Source organism: Vulpes lagopus, chromosome 11 (genome assembly GCF_018345385.1).
Source record: "Vulpes lagopus strain Blue_001 chromosome 11, ASM1834538v1, whole genome shotgun sequence".
Taxonomy (NCBI): domain Eukaryota; kingdom Metazoa; phylum Chordata; class Mammalia; order Carnivora; family Canidae; genus Vulpes; species Vulpes lagopus.
In genome coordinates this window covers 95,197,218-95,215,131 of record NC_054834.1, presented here as the reverse complement: position 1 = coordinate 95,215,131, position 17,914 = coordinate 95,197,218, and the positions used below count along the sequence as shown (strand labels likewise).

General features: G+C 36.3%; 1 protein-coding gene across 10 annotated transcripts in view; it reads left to right on the top strand.

Annotated features, from left to right (window-relative positions):
- Positions 1-17,914, top strand: part of METTL8 (methyltransferase 8, methylcytidine) — an 87,983-nt gene that overhangs the window by 69,677 nt on the left and 392 nt on the right. For 2 of the 10 annotated variants that reach the window (XM_041722929.1, XM_041722928.1), the window contains 7 exons: positions 1,196-1,566; positions 3,165-3,214; positions 7,678-7,741; positions 9,846-9,985; positions 14,217-14,323; positions 14,445-14,510; positions 15,203-17,873. In XM_041722929.1, coding sequence (XP_041578863.1) covers positions 1,196-1,566; positions 3,165-3,214; positions 7,678-7,741; positions 9,846-9,985; positions 14,217-14,323; positions 14,445-14,510; positions 15,203-15,375 — 971 coding nt within the window. In that variant the 3' untranslated portion in view covers positions 15,376-17,873. Of the gene's footprint in view, positions 1-1,195; positions 1,567-3,164; positions 3,215-7,677; positions 7,742-9,845; positions 9,986-14,216; positions 14,324-14,444; positions 14,511-15,202; positions 17,874-17,914 lie in introns of those variants that run through there. The other 8 variants (XM_041722925.1, XM_041722926.1, XR_005982744.1 and 5 more) reach the window with 7 other exon arrangements.

Here is a 17,914-nt window from a genome sequence, read left to right as displayed (position 1 = left end):
ACTACCCAGGCACCCCTTTTTTATTCTTTGAAAGCACTTTAAAAATGTCTTGTGCCGGGGCGCCTGGGTAGCTTAGTCAGTTAAGTGTATGGTTCCAGCTCAGGTCATGATCTCAGGGTCCTGGGATTAAGCCCCACATTGGGCTTGGGCTCTTTGCTTAGTAGTTAGTTGGCGACTCCCTCTCCCTCTGTGCTTGTGCTCTCTTTTTCTCTCTTTCACTCTCTCTCTCAAATAAATAAATAAAAGCTTTTTAAAAATGTGTCTATATTGAGTGAGAGTAATTCTTAACCCAGGGATCAAGTATACACAGTAGTGTCTAAGAAATGTCTGTTGAGTGAAGGAGTGAGTGAGTTATTTTATTAATTTAAGGTACAAATAAAGAGAGGGGAAAAAGCTAAGAATTGTCTGAAGTTGAGACTGTTGACCTAACCCTCACCCTGGGACCAAGGAAAATCTAAGGGGTAACATCATAAAAGGCAATTTCTTTTAAAAAGGCATATCTCTTTAAGGCTTCATATTAGATGTGTCAATAGGAAGAGATTCCCCTGGAGGTGGGGGAAGAATGAAATGGCCCCTGGATTCCAGGAGTCCTGGCTCTGTTGTGACTGGCTCTGGGACCTGGAACAAGTGGGTTCATATCTCTGTGCTGTCCTTTGTTCAAATGCAAAACAAGGGAGTTGGAGTAGATTATTTCAATGGGCTGTTCTGGTTCTAAGATTATGTCATTTATAATTCTGCAGTTTCCTGTCTATTTACCAATTTGCACAAGATATTTGTCATGTTGAAACCACATTTATAGAGAAATTTAAAAATGAGGTATCATTCCCTATAGATTATTGGTAAAAATGTGATTATTAAGAATCTAGGATTTAGATTATAGAAAAGTAGTTTGCAATGATTATACTCCTCACAAAAATTTATTGGCCAAACTATTAAGACATTTATGGGGATAGAACTTAATACCCCACATATTGACACATTTTGAGAGAATCAGTACTCTGTAATTTTAACCTGTAAGAACAAAAAAAAAATCAGATAAAAATTATAATATTAAAATTATTCAATAGTAAATGTAATTGTTATAAATGATAATGTCTCTAATATATTTAACAGTATTTAATAAATATGGTTATTAAAATAGTAACTAACAATAAACATAATTCATAGTAAAATTTTTTTTTTTTCTTTATTTTAGTTAAGTTTGAGAATGAAGCTAGTAAATATTGGGACACATTTTATAAGATTCATAAGAATAAGTTTTTCAAAGATCGTAATTGGCTGTTGAGGGAATTTCCTGAAATTATTCCAGTTGATCAAAAAACTGAACAGAAGTTGGAAGAGTTATCATGGGATCATGCAAAAACTAGTGCTGCAAATGGTTTCTCAAGAATGCACTGCCCTACTATGCCTGAAGAAAAAAATTATAATAAGAAAAGGTGTGGTTCATCAGATGGTCAAAGGAAAGCGGGATCACATTTTTCCAACCTAGACTCTAAAGAACACAGAAAAGGACCTCTGAAGACAGAATTGTTTCCTGGTAGCAACGCCACTTTCAGAATCCTAGAGGTACTGTCCTGCTGGGGCAAAGATGGGGAATGGCAAATAACTTTGAAATGTATATTCCATATGGATTTATTAATAATCCAGATTTTTTAGGGGGAAAATGATCAAATCTAACTAAGTGTTCAGTATAGTTCTGTGCATAAAGAATATTTGAAGGACTCATATCTATATTCAATTTCTAAATTTGTGATTTTTAATTTGTTTTCATTTCTAACTTGAAGGCAGTTTTAAGTACCAATAAAATTTTGGCCTTAATTTCTCTCTCTTTCTGTTATTAACCTTTTTTTTTTATTAACCCTTTTTAAGTGAAATAGAAATAAGTTAGATACATAATTAGCTGTAATCTGGTATAGACCTTGAACTGCCTATTTTCAAAAATAAATCTCTTACTTCTGCTTATAAAGGTAGTATTGTATACATTGATTAGAGTTTGCTAAAGAGTAGGTAAGAAAAAATTATCTACCATTTCACATACAAGGGAGTTAACCACTCTTAACATTTTACTGAAATTTTTCCTTTTGTTTATACTGTTTTATGCAGTTGAGCTATAGAGTACCTGTATTTTGGGGGTTTGCTTTGTTTCTATTTGACATCATAACATAAGCAGTTTTTTTAATCTTAAAAATTGTCTATGAACATTTTTCATGACTGCAAAATATTTTACTACATAAAGTACTTTAATTCTGCTTATTATTTTTACAATACTAGGCATTTAAATTGTTTTCAGGTGTTCTCCAGCAAATGTGGGTATAGACATTTCTGTATTTTATTATCTTGGGTTAGAACCACTTGCTCATAATTTATTTTAAAAATTTAATGCCCTTAAAATATATTGCCAAATCACTTTCTAATAAGTTGTGTTAATATCAACTCATGGCAATATATGTCTATTTCATCATAAACCTCATTGATTAGAATATTCTAATTTTAGGGGCGCCTGGGTGGCTTAGTCTGTTAGGCAGTTAAGCGGCTGCCCTCAGCTCACATCATGATCCCAGGGTCCTGAGATTGAGCCCCACATGGGACTCCCTGCTTAGTGAAGAGTCTGCTTCTCCCTCTCCCTGTCCCTCTGCTTATGTTCTGACTCTGTCTCCTCTGTCAAATAAAAAAATAAATTTTTGAAGGAAAAAAAAGAATATTCTTTTTTTTAAGTGCTTTCCTCTTTGACAGATGAAAATTATACCTCATTTTAATTTGCATTTCTTTCATTGTTAACTAGGTCACTTAGTTCTTCAAATGTTTAGAAGTCATTTGCACTTCTTTTGTATTGTTTATTTCCTTTGCTTATTTATCTCTTTGATTTTTTTAAATGAACTCATTTCCTCTTACCATATTTATTGCCAGTTTTTTTTTCCACAGTGTGTTGATCACCTTTTAATTTGGTTTGAGTTTTATCGTGTAAAAATTTAAAATGTTTACATAGTTAGATTTTTGTCAGTATTATTCTTGTGACTTCATTGCTTTTGAGTTTAGAAAACCCTGTTAACACCTAGACATCCAGTACATTTCTTCTAGTTTTGTTTTTTTTAAATAAAAAAATCTAACATTGGTGAGGAAAATTTAACCTGTTTTCATATTTGTTTATTCTTTCGATTTTTTAGGTTGGCTGTGGTGCTGGAAATAGTGTTTTTCCAATTTTGAACACTTTACAGTGAGTTTTAAAGTTTTTTCCTACAAAATTTTATGTATATATGGGGCGTTAAGAAATTCTGGAAAAATTGTCATATGTATGCCGGTAGCATTCTTGCTCTCATATAAACAATGACTAAAGCAAGTTTCAAAAGAATTGCCTTAGTCTTAGTGTCTAATTTTATGTGAACTAGGAATTACTCTGAAAAGAGTGTTTCACAGACATGGGTTTGAAATAATTTTTTTAAGCTTATGCGTGTGTGGATGAGAGAATAAGAAAAGCCCAAGAGATTTGACCCTTCCACTAAGCTGTGGATCGCTTAACTTCAGAGATCTCTTTGCTTCTCCAGGTATGCAGGTGTCATTTTACACAGAATTGAATTTAAAATTTATACTTTTGGGGATCCCTGGGTGGCTCAGCGGTTTAGTGCCTGCCTTTGGGCCAGGGCGTGGTCCTGGAGTCCCAGGATCGAGTCCCACGTGGGGCTCCTGGCATGGAGCCTGCTTCTCCCAATGCCCGTGTCTCCACCTCTCTCTCTCTCTTTGTCTATCATGAATATATAAATTTTTTAAAATCTTTAAAAAATAAATAAAATAAAACTTATACTTTAACCCTCATTTTATTTTCTTATTACTTCTGGAGCCACACCCAGAATAAGACCTCCCTTTGTCAAGTGATTGTCTCTAGACTTGAAATTGTTTAGCAGTAATAGCCACTAACCCTAAGACAAAAAGGTAGACGTAGATGTTAGGAGCAGAGATGTTCTGATATGCCTTTCCTGCTCACCGCCTCACTTATGTGTTATAGTATATCCATGATGAAGACATGCTCCTCACAAAGCTTTTTAGCACCTTTTACCTATGGATGGTCTTTATAGTTTACACAATAGCTTTCACATTATTTGTCCTTTATAAAACCGACGTAAGCACATTGCAGAACATTTCCATTAGAGGGGCGGGGGGTGGGAATCACCCATCATCCCCACCATCCTACACATAGCTGCTGTCAGCATTTTTGTTATAATTCCTTTCAGTCTTTTCTCTATGTGTATTTTAAATTTTAATGATGCTATTTTTTTAGCTTTTCCTTGTGAAAATGTAAAAGATACAGAAAAGAGTAATACAATGAATTCTTATATACCTACCACTTCAATTTAACAGTTAACATAATGCCAACATCATGACACTTTATTTTCAAATACTTATATGATGTAGCTCCCAAAAAATCATCAGTACATTCTTCATTACTATTCTAAACCTAATGTAATAATAGTGATTTCCTGATACCATTAGATTACCAGCTAAGTGGCCAGGCAGACCTGATGGTGGCCAATTTGCAGTTCTGAATGACCTTTCTCTTTTTGTATTTATTTTCTTTGTTTTCCTTTTTCCCCATTTCTGGGCCAATATTCCCTGTTCTTTATTACCACATAGCCAGTTTCTTTCACCCCAGTAACTTCAGAGCTTACAATAACACATAAATTGATGACTTTGGCAATTAATAATGTATTACTTTATGACTCATCTCAAGGTATTATTTAATGTGTCATTTAAGTCTTGTCTCTCCAACCATGGTATGTATTCCTTGAAGTAGAAAGCATATTTTATTTTACCCTAATCTGATTTTCCAGGTGGCTTAAAAGTATAATACAGATAGTTAGAGCTCAATACATATGGACTCATATCTCTGAATTCCCACTTGTCAGTTATATTTTTCCCTCTTTACTTTTTCCTCCCAACTAATAATTGCAAGCTCTTGCTTCCTCACTCCCTTATACTTCTTGGCTCTGTCTTTTTTAAAAAATCAATGTAGCTTGATAACCTAAGATAATTAATTCATCTTTAAGAGGCAACCAGTGATTAGCTTTCCAAAAGGAGAATTAGACTTTTTCCCTATCTAAGAAATTATGTTTTATTACTTTCGGAGAGTATAGGATGAATGTTTTACATTTTCAGAATATTTTACCATAATTAGACCTCTGGAATTGAGAGGTCATATCATTCTCCAAGGATCATTTAATGCTTAAGCCCCCTGCCAAGAGAGGGCTGGGTGGTGTGGTCGTAGTAGTGGTATTTACACCTGCTTACTGGGAGAAGGGCCAAGGCTGTCAGCTGATTTTACAGAACAGCTCTGGAAATTCATTGAGTGGTCACAAAACTTCATCGTGGGCTGTGATGCAGTGGGAATTCAGTCTCAGAGGTCATACTGCCGTACTAGTAGAACACATGGCAGATGGTACATGCTTTCCTTTAGCTATTAGACTGTTCCATCTCTTGTGGCTGTTTAGTAACCACTCCTCAAAGGTTAACTGCATACTTTTATAATGAGCTAGATGTGCCAGTGTCCAAAGACGTTTTTATAGAACCGTGATACGTTCTTAAGTTTTTAAGTTCCTAGAAGGCAGAGGCAGATCTTCCAATAATAATAATAATAATAATAATAATAATAATAATGTAAAAATAATAATAGCAATAGCAACAAATATAATAATGACTAATATTTGTTAGGAAACATATGAATCTTTCCGGAAACATATGAATCTCTTCAATCTTCATAATGACCTTAGATTCCATAGTTATCTCTGCTTGATGATGAAGAAACAGAATTACAGAGAAATTAAGTAACTATTCCAGGGTCTTAAAACTGAGCAGGAGAGCCAGGATTCAAACCATAGGCAGTTCGGTTCCAGAGCCCTTGCCCTTTGCCATATCACATGGGGCTGTGCATCTAAGTGTTTATTGAGAACATTTGAAACGTATGCAATCACCCAGCAAGTTAGGAGTCATGAATATATGGATTTTGTAGGAAACAATAGGGGTATAGGCTGCAGTAAAGCACTGTTTCTTTTTATGGGACAGATGAAGAAGATAAGCAGTGCAAGTCATAACCAAATCCTATATATATCATATTTTAACTGATCTTAAATTGAATGCAAATTCCAAATGCCACAGCATGAGTGCATTGTATGTGAATATAGTATCCATCAACGAGGAGCAATTCAAGAGTATAATCTAAGCTTGGATGGGATTTTATTTGTGGAATATATATTTGTTCTTGTATTTCATATTCATTTAGTAGTCCTCCTTGCTTGAAATGTCTCCTGAATCAAATTAGAACTTCTAATTATATGTTTCAAGGCCCACTTGTACATCCTGCTATGAGCTCCTGGGATCAACTCTGCTTCTCATCCCTAGCATATAACTTCCATCTCTAAGTCCTTATACCATTTATCCTTCTACCCACTCAGCAATGCTATTCCCCTTCTTCAAAATTCTTAAGACTTACACTTCAGGAACTCTGCTCTATCCACAACACTATAGAAGCTATATAAAACCAATCATGTCCCCAGCTAGGCTATAAAACCCACAAGAGCCAGGACCATAGTTATAATTATTGTTTAATGACATACCAATCTCTTTCTGTGATCCAGACATGGTACTAAGTAACATGATGCAAAGATTATTTGATACCAGCATACGAGGGATAATCAAGAAGAGTACTGGCCCGCATAATTCAAACTATATGTGTGCCCATGAGTCACCATGGTCCAGATATTGTTACTGAATTTCAGGTAAAGGCTAAACAGAACTTGTGTAAGTTTAGTGGAGGCCAATTAAAACTACTCAAGACTTTCATATGCATAAACAGCCCCTGCCAAAAAATGACTCGCTTTATTTATTTACATTTGCAAATAAAACAAGTAAGTCTTAGGTTAAGTCAGTTAATAAATGGCAAATTCAGGGTTTAAACACAGGTCTATTTGGTTCCAAAATTTATACTCATACTATTTTATTAGACAATTTCATTTACTACCTTGTATTCTAATGCTTGGTACAAACATGAAGCTTAATAAATGTTTGACAATAACTGGAAAAGATAACTAAGAATTATTATATTAGTGTCTTATTCTTTTTTAGAAGTTGTATTTACATACTATTAAATATATATATATATTCCTATTCCTTTAGGGGCATCAGAGCCTCTGTGAGAGACCCAAGAGCCAAATGAGTTGTACGCATAAAAAGGGGAGTAGGGAAGCATCAAGGACACAGGGGTCTGAGAGTCCTTGCACAAGGGCAGAACCTGACTAAGCTATGAGGAGCTGCAGGCCTTGCTGGCTGGAAGCACAGAAGAAAGACTGCGGGGAGGTAGGGGGAGCAGGAGGAAGATGGAGCAGTGATAATGGACAGCTTTGGAGGTTTCCCATGTGAGAGTAAGGCAGGTCCTTCAAAACCAGGACAGGAATTTTAAAGTTACCCTGTAGTTAATGGTAAGTATTTGAGACAGTACTGTTTCAGAAGCAGCATGAAGGCACCCAAATACCATTATAGAGGACAATATCTAAAAAAGAAGAAACAACAAGCCAGGTGTCATCCAAAATTCTATTAAAGAAATGCTTAACAAGTTCAAGCCTACAGTTTCCTTTCATCTGTAACCTGAGCATATATGAATCCTAGATTTAAAAATTGTTTCCATTTTCATAGGGATGCTCCTGAGTCCTTTCTTTATTGTTGTGATTTTGCTTCTGGAGCTGTGGAACTAGTAAAGGTATGCCTCATATTTTCTTTAAAGGGAACCATGTAAAAAAATAAAAAAATAAAAATAAATAAAGGGAACCACGTAAGGATCTAATTCATTTGCTGCTGAAGTGATATTTTTGAAATGTTTCAGATGTTATCTGTGACCATTTTTAACTGAGTTCTTACTATTTCTGGGAATCATATAATCAGCTGGTGCCTAAGATATCACCCTAAAATTTCAAATTTAAAATAAAGTTGAAGGGACAGGTACACCTAGAAGGTCAACAGCTCCTACAAGGTGATTTTTTTTTTTCTAGAGAGGGAAGAAGAGAGAGAGGGAGAGAATTTTTTTTTTTCAAGATTTACTTATTTATTTGAGAGAGAGAGAGAGAGTATGCACACAGGCTGGAGGAGGAGCAGAGTGAGAGGAAGAGAATCCCAAGCAGACTCCTTGCAGAGCGCAGAGCTGGTACAGGGCTCAGTCTCACTACCCTGAGATCATGACCTGAGCTGAAACTAAGAGTTGATGCTCAATCGATTGAGCCACTCAATCACCCCAGGAGAGGGAATCTTAAGCAGGCTCCATGCCTAATGTGGAGCCCGACACAGGGCTTCATCTCAAGATGGGGCTTGATCTGAGGACTCTGAGATCATGACCTCAGCTGAAACCAAGAGTTGGATGCTTAACCAACTGAGCCACCCAGGTGCTCCCTATAAGGTGATCTTATTCATATTTATGTCTCTAGAGGCCTACACAGAGTCTGACACATAGTAGGCACTCATTACATTAAAATTTTTGAATTAAAAAAATTTGAGGCACCAGGGTGGCTCAGTTGGTTAATCATCTACCTTTGGCTCAGGTCGGGATCTCAGGATTCTAGGATCAACCCCCACATTGGGCTTCTGGCTCAGTGGGGAGTCTGTTTCTCCCTCTCTCTCTACTTTCCCCCCCTCCACTCGTGTGCTTCTCTCTCACTCTGTTCTCTTTCTCTCTAATAAATGAATAAATAATCTAAAAAAAGATGTTTAAAAAATTTGAGAATGCATATGATACAAATGTAAATTGTCCTAAACTGTTTGGAAAGCAGTGGGGAGCCTGGATTTATTTGACCAATCCCCAATAGCTAGTAAGCATTACCTTAGCAAAAAGTATTTTTAGGAGATGGAAAAGGAATAGAAATTCTGCTAACAGAAATGTATGTATAGTCAGTACATGGAGCTTAATTTCTGATACTAAGAGTAATATTTATTCATGGTAGACAGTTTCTAAAATACTAAAAAGCCTGAACAGGGCAGCCCAGGTGGCTCAGCCCAGGGTGTAATCCTGGAGTCCCGGGATCAGGTCCCACATCGGGCTCCCTACGTGGAGCCTGCTTCTCCCTCTGCCTGTATCTCTGCCTCTGTGTGTCTCATGAATAAATAAGTAAAATCTTAAAAAAAAAAAAAAAAAGCCTAAAAAGGAAGATAAAATTCACCTATAATCACACTTCCTAAAGTCCTATGGTTAATCAAGGTTAGTATTTTGTTATGTATCCTTTTGGTATTGTTTTGTAGGCAAATTATGAGTGTGTGAATATGTGTGTACTCTGATTTTTTTTTAAATAACAGCTTTATTGAAATATAGTTCATACCATGGAATTCACCATTTTAAAGTATACAACTCTGTGATTTTTAGTATATTTACAGAGTTGTGCAATCATTACTGTTGCCTAATTTTTGATTACCTAGTAAAGGATATTTGTATTTTAAGCCAAAGGACGCATGGAATAAGCACTGGGAGAGAGAGCTGAGGACCATCTCGGTGCCTCTGAAATAACATAAGATAGGCTTCCGACAATGCAGCTTGTTGACTGAAAGGCCTGCCCTACTCAACTTTTAAAACTAAAGAGGGATTGTGAAGAATATTTGTTATCGAGTCCAAGTGCTAGACTTAATTTTTTAAAACCGTTTGAAATAAACTAACAATACTGAATCTGAAGTAAAGTGTATTCAAATTTACAGAGGAAAGGCATTAGAGAGAAATATAGTTTGACCTTTTTATTTTAAGAAAAATGCAAGAAGTCGGCTAACTACGGTTTTGTTTTGTTTTTCGTTTTTTTTTTTTTTTTTTTTGTATTCCTTTATCATGATAGTTGCACTCATCCTATAGAGCAGCCCAGTGTTGTGCCTTTGTTCATGACGTTTGTGATGAGGACTTACCCTTCCCTTTTCCAGATGGGATCCTGGACGTGATTCTCCTTGTCTTTGTGCTCTCTTCTATTCATCCTGACAGGTAACCGAAGACAAAAGGGCAAAGCAAATGTGTAAACCCCCTTTATCAGTCGTGGTTTTCAGAACTATAAAAAAAAAAAAAAAAAAGGCGACAATTCTTGAATTTATTATTTAGTGAACTACACTGTGTAAAACATGCAGCCTTTTAAATGCAGTTTTTTCTTTCTCCAGACTTTTAGAAAGAAACTGGTCAAACTGCTTCATTAGTGAGCTTTCTATCACTGTCAGAGTGAAGTGAGCATATTCCAGCAAGACACATACCTATTAAAAGTGACAATGCTTCAAGGAAATTACAAATTCAGAACAGCCTAATAGACTCCCAAGAGGGAAATTGTACTTGGTGATCAGAAACAAACATCTTTGATTTAGTATCTTACTGAATGTTCATGAAGAGGTGGGCTGTGAATCTGGTTTCACACCGGTCTGTCCACAGGCTTTAAAAATTTTGTTTTAAAGAAGTCCTCCAGGGAATTAAGGGTACTCAAGATCTGCCAGATTAACCTTGGACCTTTATAATCTAAGACTGGCCTAGTGCCATCATTTAAATATTTATGACTTAAATTTTTTGTTCACACAATGTTTTAAAACAGCCAACATAGCTTTTGTCCAGATAGGAAACAGAAAGAGATATTACCAGCCATTAAAATGATAGCTTGCTTAAAATTTTGCCACCTCTTATGTATCAAAGCACCTGTGTGGTGTTAAGGGTTGTGCATTTTTAGGTTTTCTTAAAATTGGGTTTTCTACTGTGGTAGTAGATTCAGCCTCAGGAAAGTTTCTCTGCTGGCAGGTACAGACTTGACATCAACCAGTCTTTGATGAGTATGACCCTTTCCCAAAGATACTGAGTTAATACGTGCTTTTTCCTTTGCAATTAGAAATTCTCTAGGACCCTTTACAGTCCTTTTACTTCTCATTTAGAAATGAGCACTCTGGAAAAAAAAAAAAAAGAAATGAGCACTCTGTTTGTTGAAAGATAAATTAAATTTCCAAATAAATCTGAATGAAACATATTTGCACCTGATGAGATATATCACATTCCATGAAGCTACTTTTTCCTCCCAGTTTCTATTATCTATGTCTTTCTGCTAATCTGTTCAGAATATTGGCATCATCCAGGTACTGGTAAAAAGATGTCATCTATGTATTTTGTTTCATAGTTTAAAAAATGAATAGTTAAAAGGATGGAGTAGGTGGATAGAGATCAAGATTTTCTATTTGACACCTCTAACAGGAAATGTTTAAATTCCAAATAAGACCACAAAACACTACTTGAAATTAGTTTAGATAATGTATTTTCTCATGATATGAAGTGAATGTTAAAAAGAAGGAGAAGCAGATGTCTTGGAAAGACTACTGTTATCCCACAGTATGTTCATTCTATTTATTTATTATAAGATAAATTCAGATGTATCATGTCTCTAGCCACTTTCTTACCTATATGGAAATGATCTAAAAATATGGTGAATGAGTAGAAGGAGGGCAATAATAAGTGAAAAGACAGTATCTTTAGGGTCATTTGGGACTGTGGTAGTGTATTCAGCCCCACAAAAGCTTTAGAAAAGTGGCTTTTTGCCAACTTGGAAAATCTACACACAAATGAAGGGCAAGCAGTTCTGCTAGACCTCGAGTCTGGGGATCTCAGCTTAAATGGGAATAAACCATAAGAGACTACAAAAGAAGAGCTAAATAAAATAAAGTACAGTATGTTTACCACAGATCCAAGCACAGAGTAGGCAATTAATACTTTTTCTAATCTCTTCTTTTCTTTTTCCTCGCCTTCCATCTAGAGGTGGATGAAGATAGCAGAATTGGCCCTAGTAAGATAAAGAAAAGGGACCCTCTCCCATTCTTGTCCTGTCCATCTCCCCTAGCCCACTCGCACCTGCAGTTCTCAGGAACTGGTTCTGGAACTTGGCACTGAGCCAAGCAAGATTGGTTGATGAAGAAAAGGAGCTCCCCACCCTTGCCTTTACCCACAACCCCAGACTTTAAAAGATAGTTGGGTAGAAAGGATTTGCAGAGGGAGATGACTACGTTTTGAAGTATCTGGCTTTTTACTTTTCTGCATTTTTGTTTCATACTTGTTTTAGTAATAATTGCAGAAAGATCTTTTTCTCTGTACATAAAACATTTATCCTGAAAGTATTTTTAAGGGTTGGATATGGTTTTCTTTAATTGCCAAAGCCTAAGGCCATAAACACAGTGTGAAAGTAACCTGTAATAAAATAAACAAGGAAAAATTCTTTTCTTTTTTCTCTTTCATGTACTTATGTTCCAGTTTTTTAAGAGAGCATTTCATCTAATTATGCCACCTCTTTCTGTTATATTTCTATCTTTTCATAGTTGCTTCCATTTTCTCACTATCTACTTCCTTCATAACCTGACATAAATCTGGCTTTTCACTCCTTTATTCCACTGAACAGTGTTTTAATTGGAAGGAATTTACAGATAAACTGATGCAAACTTCTCATTTTTAAAATAAAGTCTAGAAGCTTTAAGTAGCATGGATAAAACGGTGATGGCAAGGACTTAGCACACAGGCTGCCATTTACCTTTCTCTGCTCAGGGTAGACACTGATAACTGATTTTGTACCCTGATTGTCATTCCCAATGAACCCTAAGAGTCCTTCTCAATCGAGCTCTGTAGGCACCCAATGTCAGTCACTCGGCATTGATATGAGATCTGAAATCTTTGCCATCTCTGACCCATAATCACACATAAGACCGTGAACGTTTAACCAAAAACATTAAGTCGAGAGCAGTCACAAGGGGTCGTCTTTGGGAGCCAGATGAAAAGAATAAATAATAAAAAAAGAAAGTAAAGGCTTCCCAGTATTGAGCTGGGGCTTGGAGTGTGAACAGAATTTAAATAGGCAGAAAGTAAGAAGGAGAGAATTCTTTGAGGGGAAACCACATGACCAAAGGCATGGACTGCTTCAGAGCCAAGCAAGTAACAGTTTGCCAGAAGTTGATGCTTCACATTAGGACATGATAGGAAAGATGTTGGAGAGATCCAGGCTAGTTGTATGAGATCTTTTTTTTTTTTTTTAAGATTTTATTTATTTATTCATGAGAGAGAAACAGAGACATAGGCAGAGGGAGACACAGGCTCCCTGCAGGGAGCCCAATGTGGGACTCAATCTTAGGACCCCAGGATCACAACCTGAGCCAAAGGCAGACGCTCAACCACTGAGCCACCCAGGTGCCCCAGTTGTAGAAGATCTTAAGGGCCCACCTAAGAAATTGAAATTTTATCTGTGGATTAAAATCATGAACATTTTTGGGCAAAGGGATGATTTGACAGAACCATAATTTTAATCAGAAAAATTCATGAATGATCTGCAGGAAGAATTAACAGGAGGAATAATATTAAGCATGTTAGGAAGTATTCTGCTTCCAAGCCTAAGGTAGCAATTTGTGCTAAAGGACTACCAAAGAGAAACAAAAAGGAGACAAAATATCAATTAAAAAAAGAAGATGGGCAGCCCTGGTGGCCCAGGGGTTTAGCACTGCCTTCATTCAGCCCAGGGTGTGATCCTGTAGACCCCAGATCGAGTCCCATGTCAGGCTCCCTGCATGGAGCCTGCTTCTCCCTCTGCCTGTGTCTCTGCCTCTCTCTTTCTCTCTGTGTCTGTCGTGAATAAATAAATAAAATCTTAAAAAAAAAAAAAAAAAAAGAAGAAGAAGACCTAGAATTGGATGACAAATGGTTGTGGAGAGGCTACTGAAAGAAGAGGAAAAGGAAAGGGGTTAAGGATATCTCTGAGGTGTAACACAATAAATGAGGATACTTTTGAACCAAATAAAGGAGAAGGAGCTAGTTTTCAAGGAAATGTGTAATCTGAGACAACTCCACCATATATTTTATCTTGCAAGGAAAATGAAGTGACTTCAGTATTTATCTGCGTTGGAACTACTGTAACTTGATATAAATACCAGGAACCATCGATGTAGTTTTGCAGTGCAGCTTTGACATCATATATCAAGCTCTGTGAAGTCAGCACTCTGGTCATTTGCGTGATTACTACTCTAGGTTTTTTAAATCTGATCTTTTAGCAAGTTGGTATCCTTTTTCCTTTCTGTACAAAATATTTTTTGTTTTGTCGCCATTACATCTGCAGTTAGATTTTTTTGGCCCTATTGAGCTTTCCTTATTTTATCTTGAAGAAGGTTAAATGTGGCATGTAAAACAAGATTTCTGCAGACCGTATCTTGCTTTGCCTTCAAAGGATGCAAGGCGTTATAAACCGACTGTCCAACTTACTGAAGCCTGGAGGAATGCTGTTATTTCGGGACTATGGAAGATATGATAAGACTCAGCTTCGTTTTAAAAGGGGTATATTTAGTTTGGAATTATTTTCATGTGTTTTAAAGAATGTCCTACTTATATTTTATGTCAAATTTTTATTTTGTTTTAAGGGATACTAAGTTTCTCTAATCACAATTATGTTTTTTAGGGCATTGCTTATCTGAAAATTTTTATGTTCGAGGAGATGGTACCAGAGCATATTTTTTTACAAAAGGTATGCTTATCTATAAGAGAAAATAATTAGCTGTGAAAACTCTCATTGGTGACCCTGTAACCACATTGTAACTGTTCTGCATGATAGCTTGAAAATGGCCTTTTTGTCTTTTAATCTTTTTCCAGTTGAAACTGCTTGAAAGAATCACTTGTTCATCCTTATACCCAAATGAAGGTGTAGTCTGTTCCATTTTAGAAGTACTGTTAGCCCAGATATGAAAAAAATGATAACATGCCACAGCCAGAGGAGAGAACTTGATTTTAAGAGTCCATAGAAAATTACTTATCTTTTGTCAATTTCCCATTTTAAAAAAAGTGTTTAAATCCTTGAATGCAGAATTCAAACTAATGTGAGTACTTTTATAATGTGCCATTTGGGGTCTCTGTAAACCAACAAAAACTCAGAACAGAGGGCACCTTTAAAAATATTGAAATCTGCAACCAGTAGTATTGTATATGTGTTCATGTCTGCTATGTTAAGCTGTTTATACTTGGTGTATTCCTGTGAAGTAGAAGAAATCCATTTGGTTTCACAGGTTTCCTTAACCAATTTGTTCTAGGGAGTTTCTTGGTATAAATGAAATTTAGATGGTCAGTCATTCCATTAATGTTCCATTGTTCCTGACTGCTCCCCTCTTGTCTACCACCATGCCCCAGTCATATATACATCTGATTGCCATTTTTGTCTCACAGGGGAAGTCCACAATATGTTCTGCAAGGCTGGGTTAGACGAGAAGCAAAATCTGGTTGATCGTCGCTTACAAGTGAATAGGAAAAAACAAGTGAAAATGCACCGAGTGTGGGTTCAAGGCAAATTCCAGAAACCATTACACTTGACTCAAAAAACCTCCAAATTGGTGTTTTAACTTTGGCTTTCTCATGGCTGAACTATGTACCATGTTAAGGTACAAACCAGAGGATTACACGATACAAAGACTTCTTTGTATCTTTCATTTCTGAAAGGACAATCAGAAGAAAAGAGAATTTGTATATCTGCTGTTTATCATGGGTGAGCTCCTATGTTTAAGCACTCGCAAATTATTTGGAATAGTATACTATATTCTGTGTTTTCAAAACTTAATATGCTGAAACTTGCTTAAGTTTATTATGCCTAACCATTTTGTTTGTTCTTTGAATTTTATAAGCATTCAATTAAATTACTGATATAAGTCAGATAATTCTGAGAAACCATACCCTGCTATTTTTTGGAAGCGCAAAAAAAACCCACATTTATTTATGCATTAGTCTAACACAGTTAAACTCTCTTCCTCTCTTATCTAGTAGCAGAGAAGCAGCTCTCCTTGTTTCCCTGGCAAGCCACAAGACCTATATGAAGGTGAATTTTTTGTTTTGTTGTTGTCTGTTTTCCTCAAAACTCCTTTTTTTTTTTTTTTAAATTCAGAGACTAATGTCTGAAATAGAATTTTAGTTTCTCTTTCCTGTCCTAAAATTGGGGAAGTATGACCCATGCTAACATTTTCAGGCTATTTTTAGGAGTACAAGTTGTTGTAAGCTCTCTTTAAGACAACTATTATACCCAAGAAAATTCTTAAATTGTACCAATTAAAAATGTATTTACCACCTTGCCTCAAAAAGGATATAATTTGGCTTGCAAATTGCACTTTGTGAAAATGGAGTTTCTGAGATTGGCTTTTCATTTGTTATACAACATACACTGAGTACTTACATTCTGCTAAATTATATGTACTAATACAATCAATAAAGACCCAACCCTGTCTTCAGAGAGCACAGATAGGATCTGGCTGGCAAAACAAAAGATGCATATCCCAAGCATCTAAATCACAATTTCAGAGAATATATAAACAGGTACTTCTCAGCTAGCTTTGGTTATGAGCCACAAAAATCTGGAAGAAATGGACAATCCTTTGAAGGGCCACATTGGAAGAGTTCAGTTCCCACTGTTTTACTTTTTTGAATTGACTTAAAATTCCTTTTTCTAAAAGAATGTGATTGGTCCAGCTTGAGTCACAGATTCATTTCCTGACAGTTCGGGGTAGACCACCTTCATAGATGGTGCCACCTGAATGTATGGAGTGGAGGAATGTTCCTCAAAGGACAATGAAATATTGTTACCAAAAAAAGGGAGGAGGGATGTTATGCTGCCCCATCACAAACAGCATGTCACATAGTGGTGGTTCCAAAGAGAGAGAGAAGTGAGCTGGTGGGAAGAAAGGGGGAAGAAGCCTTGATGTTCTGTGGGGAGGTGGGTGTCAGGCTAGTCCTTGAACATATGCCCTCCGAAGATGGGGAGAAGACAAGTCTGTTTGGTGTGTGGGTCCTTCCTGATGATGAATTGTGGGGAAAAGATAGGGAGGGGGTCAGCTTCTCACAGCCTTGTATAGAAGGCACATTGGGTTCTACTCTGGAGCAATCTAAGGTTTGCTTGTTTCTGTTTTATCCTACCATAACATGTTATAAATATGTTTAGAGACATTGAGGCATCCTATATGGGATGGAATGCAGTAAGGTGGCACCATCTATGGGGGCGGCAAGGAAGACCACACATAAAGGTTTTTTGCACACACTTGCCTCGGTAGCAGTTCCTCAGAAATACAATATCAAGGTTTCTGTTTAAACATGGCATAGTCAATAAATGCAGAAGTTAAAATGTACCTGACACTCTTTACTCAGTTGTATCTCATAATTAAAGTGTACATTTAAAAGCCAAACTAGTAATGAAAGTATTACATACAACAAGGGCAGTTAGATAAGTTAATGTTGCTATGGGAACCCCAGCAGATTTTCTTGTGTCTCAACTTAAAAATCATGGCCTAAGGTGGTTTTAAAAACAACAGAAGGTAAAATCATTCGCATATTCTCACACATGTAAATTGTACTCTCTCTCTCTCTCTCTCTCTCTCAGTCCTAAATAGCAGATTTAAGCCAGGCTTTTGACTGGCACAGTAAAATTCAGCTTTATGTCTTTCTTATAACGTATTATAGCATGTAGTTAACCTTTAGAAACTTCAAAAATACACCAACCAAATTTGGACTGTGAGACACAAACTGGGCTCTTTTGGGCTCCGTCTAGCATAGACCTCCTATGTCACATGACTGCTCATCAGTAGGACCTTTTCTACCAGTGTCTTCTACTTGTCTGGTCAGTCTTTCTCTTGCTTAATCCACCCAAATAGGCCCCGTACTTAAAGTTTGTGGCTAGACAAAATGACTTTTGGCAGAGGGGGAAAAGAAAGAGAGAAAGACCTGATTTGGAATATTGCCTCTAGATGTTAAAAAATTATGAAGTGTTGCAAATGTATCTGCTTGGGTATTTAAAATATTTGATAACTGCATGAAATTCTAATTTTTTTCCTCATGAACATAAAGCTAGGGCCAGTTAGGCAGAGTTGATATTTTTTTTTTAATTTTTTTTTTTTATTTATT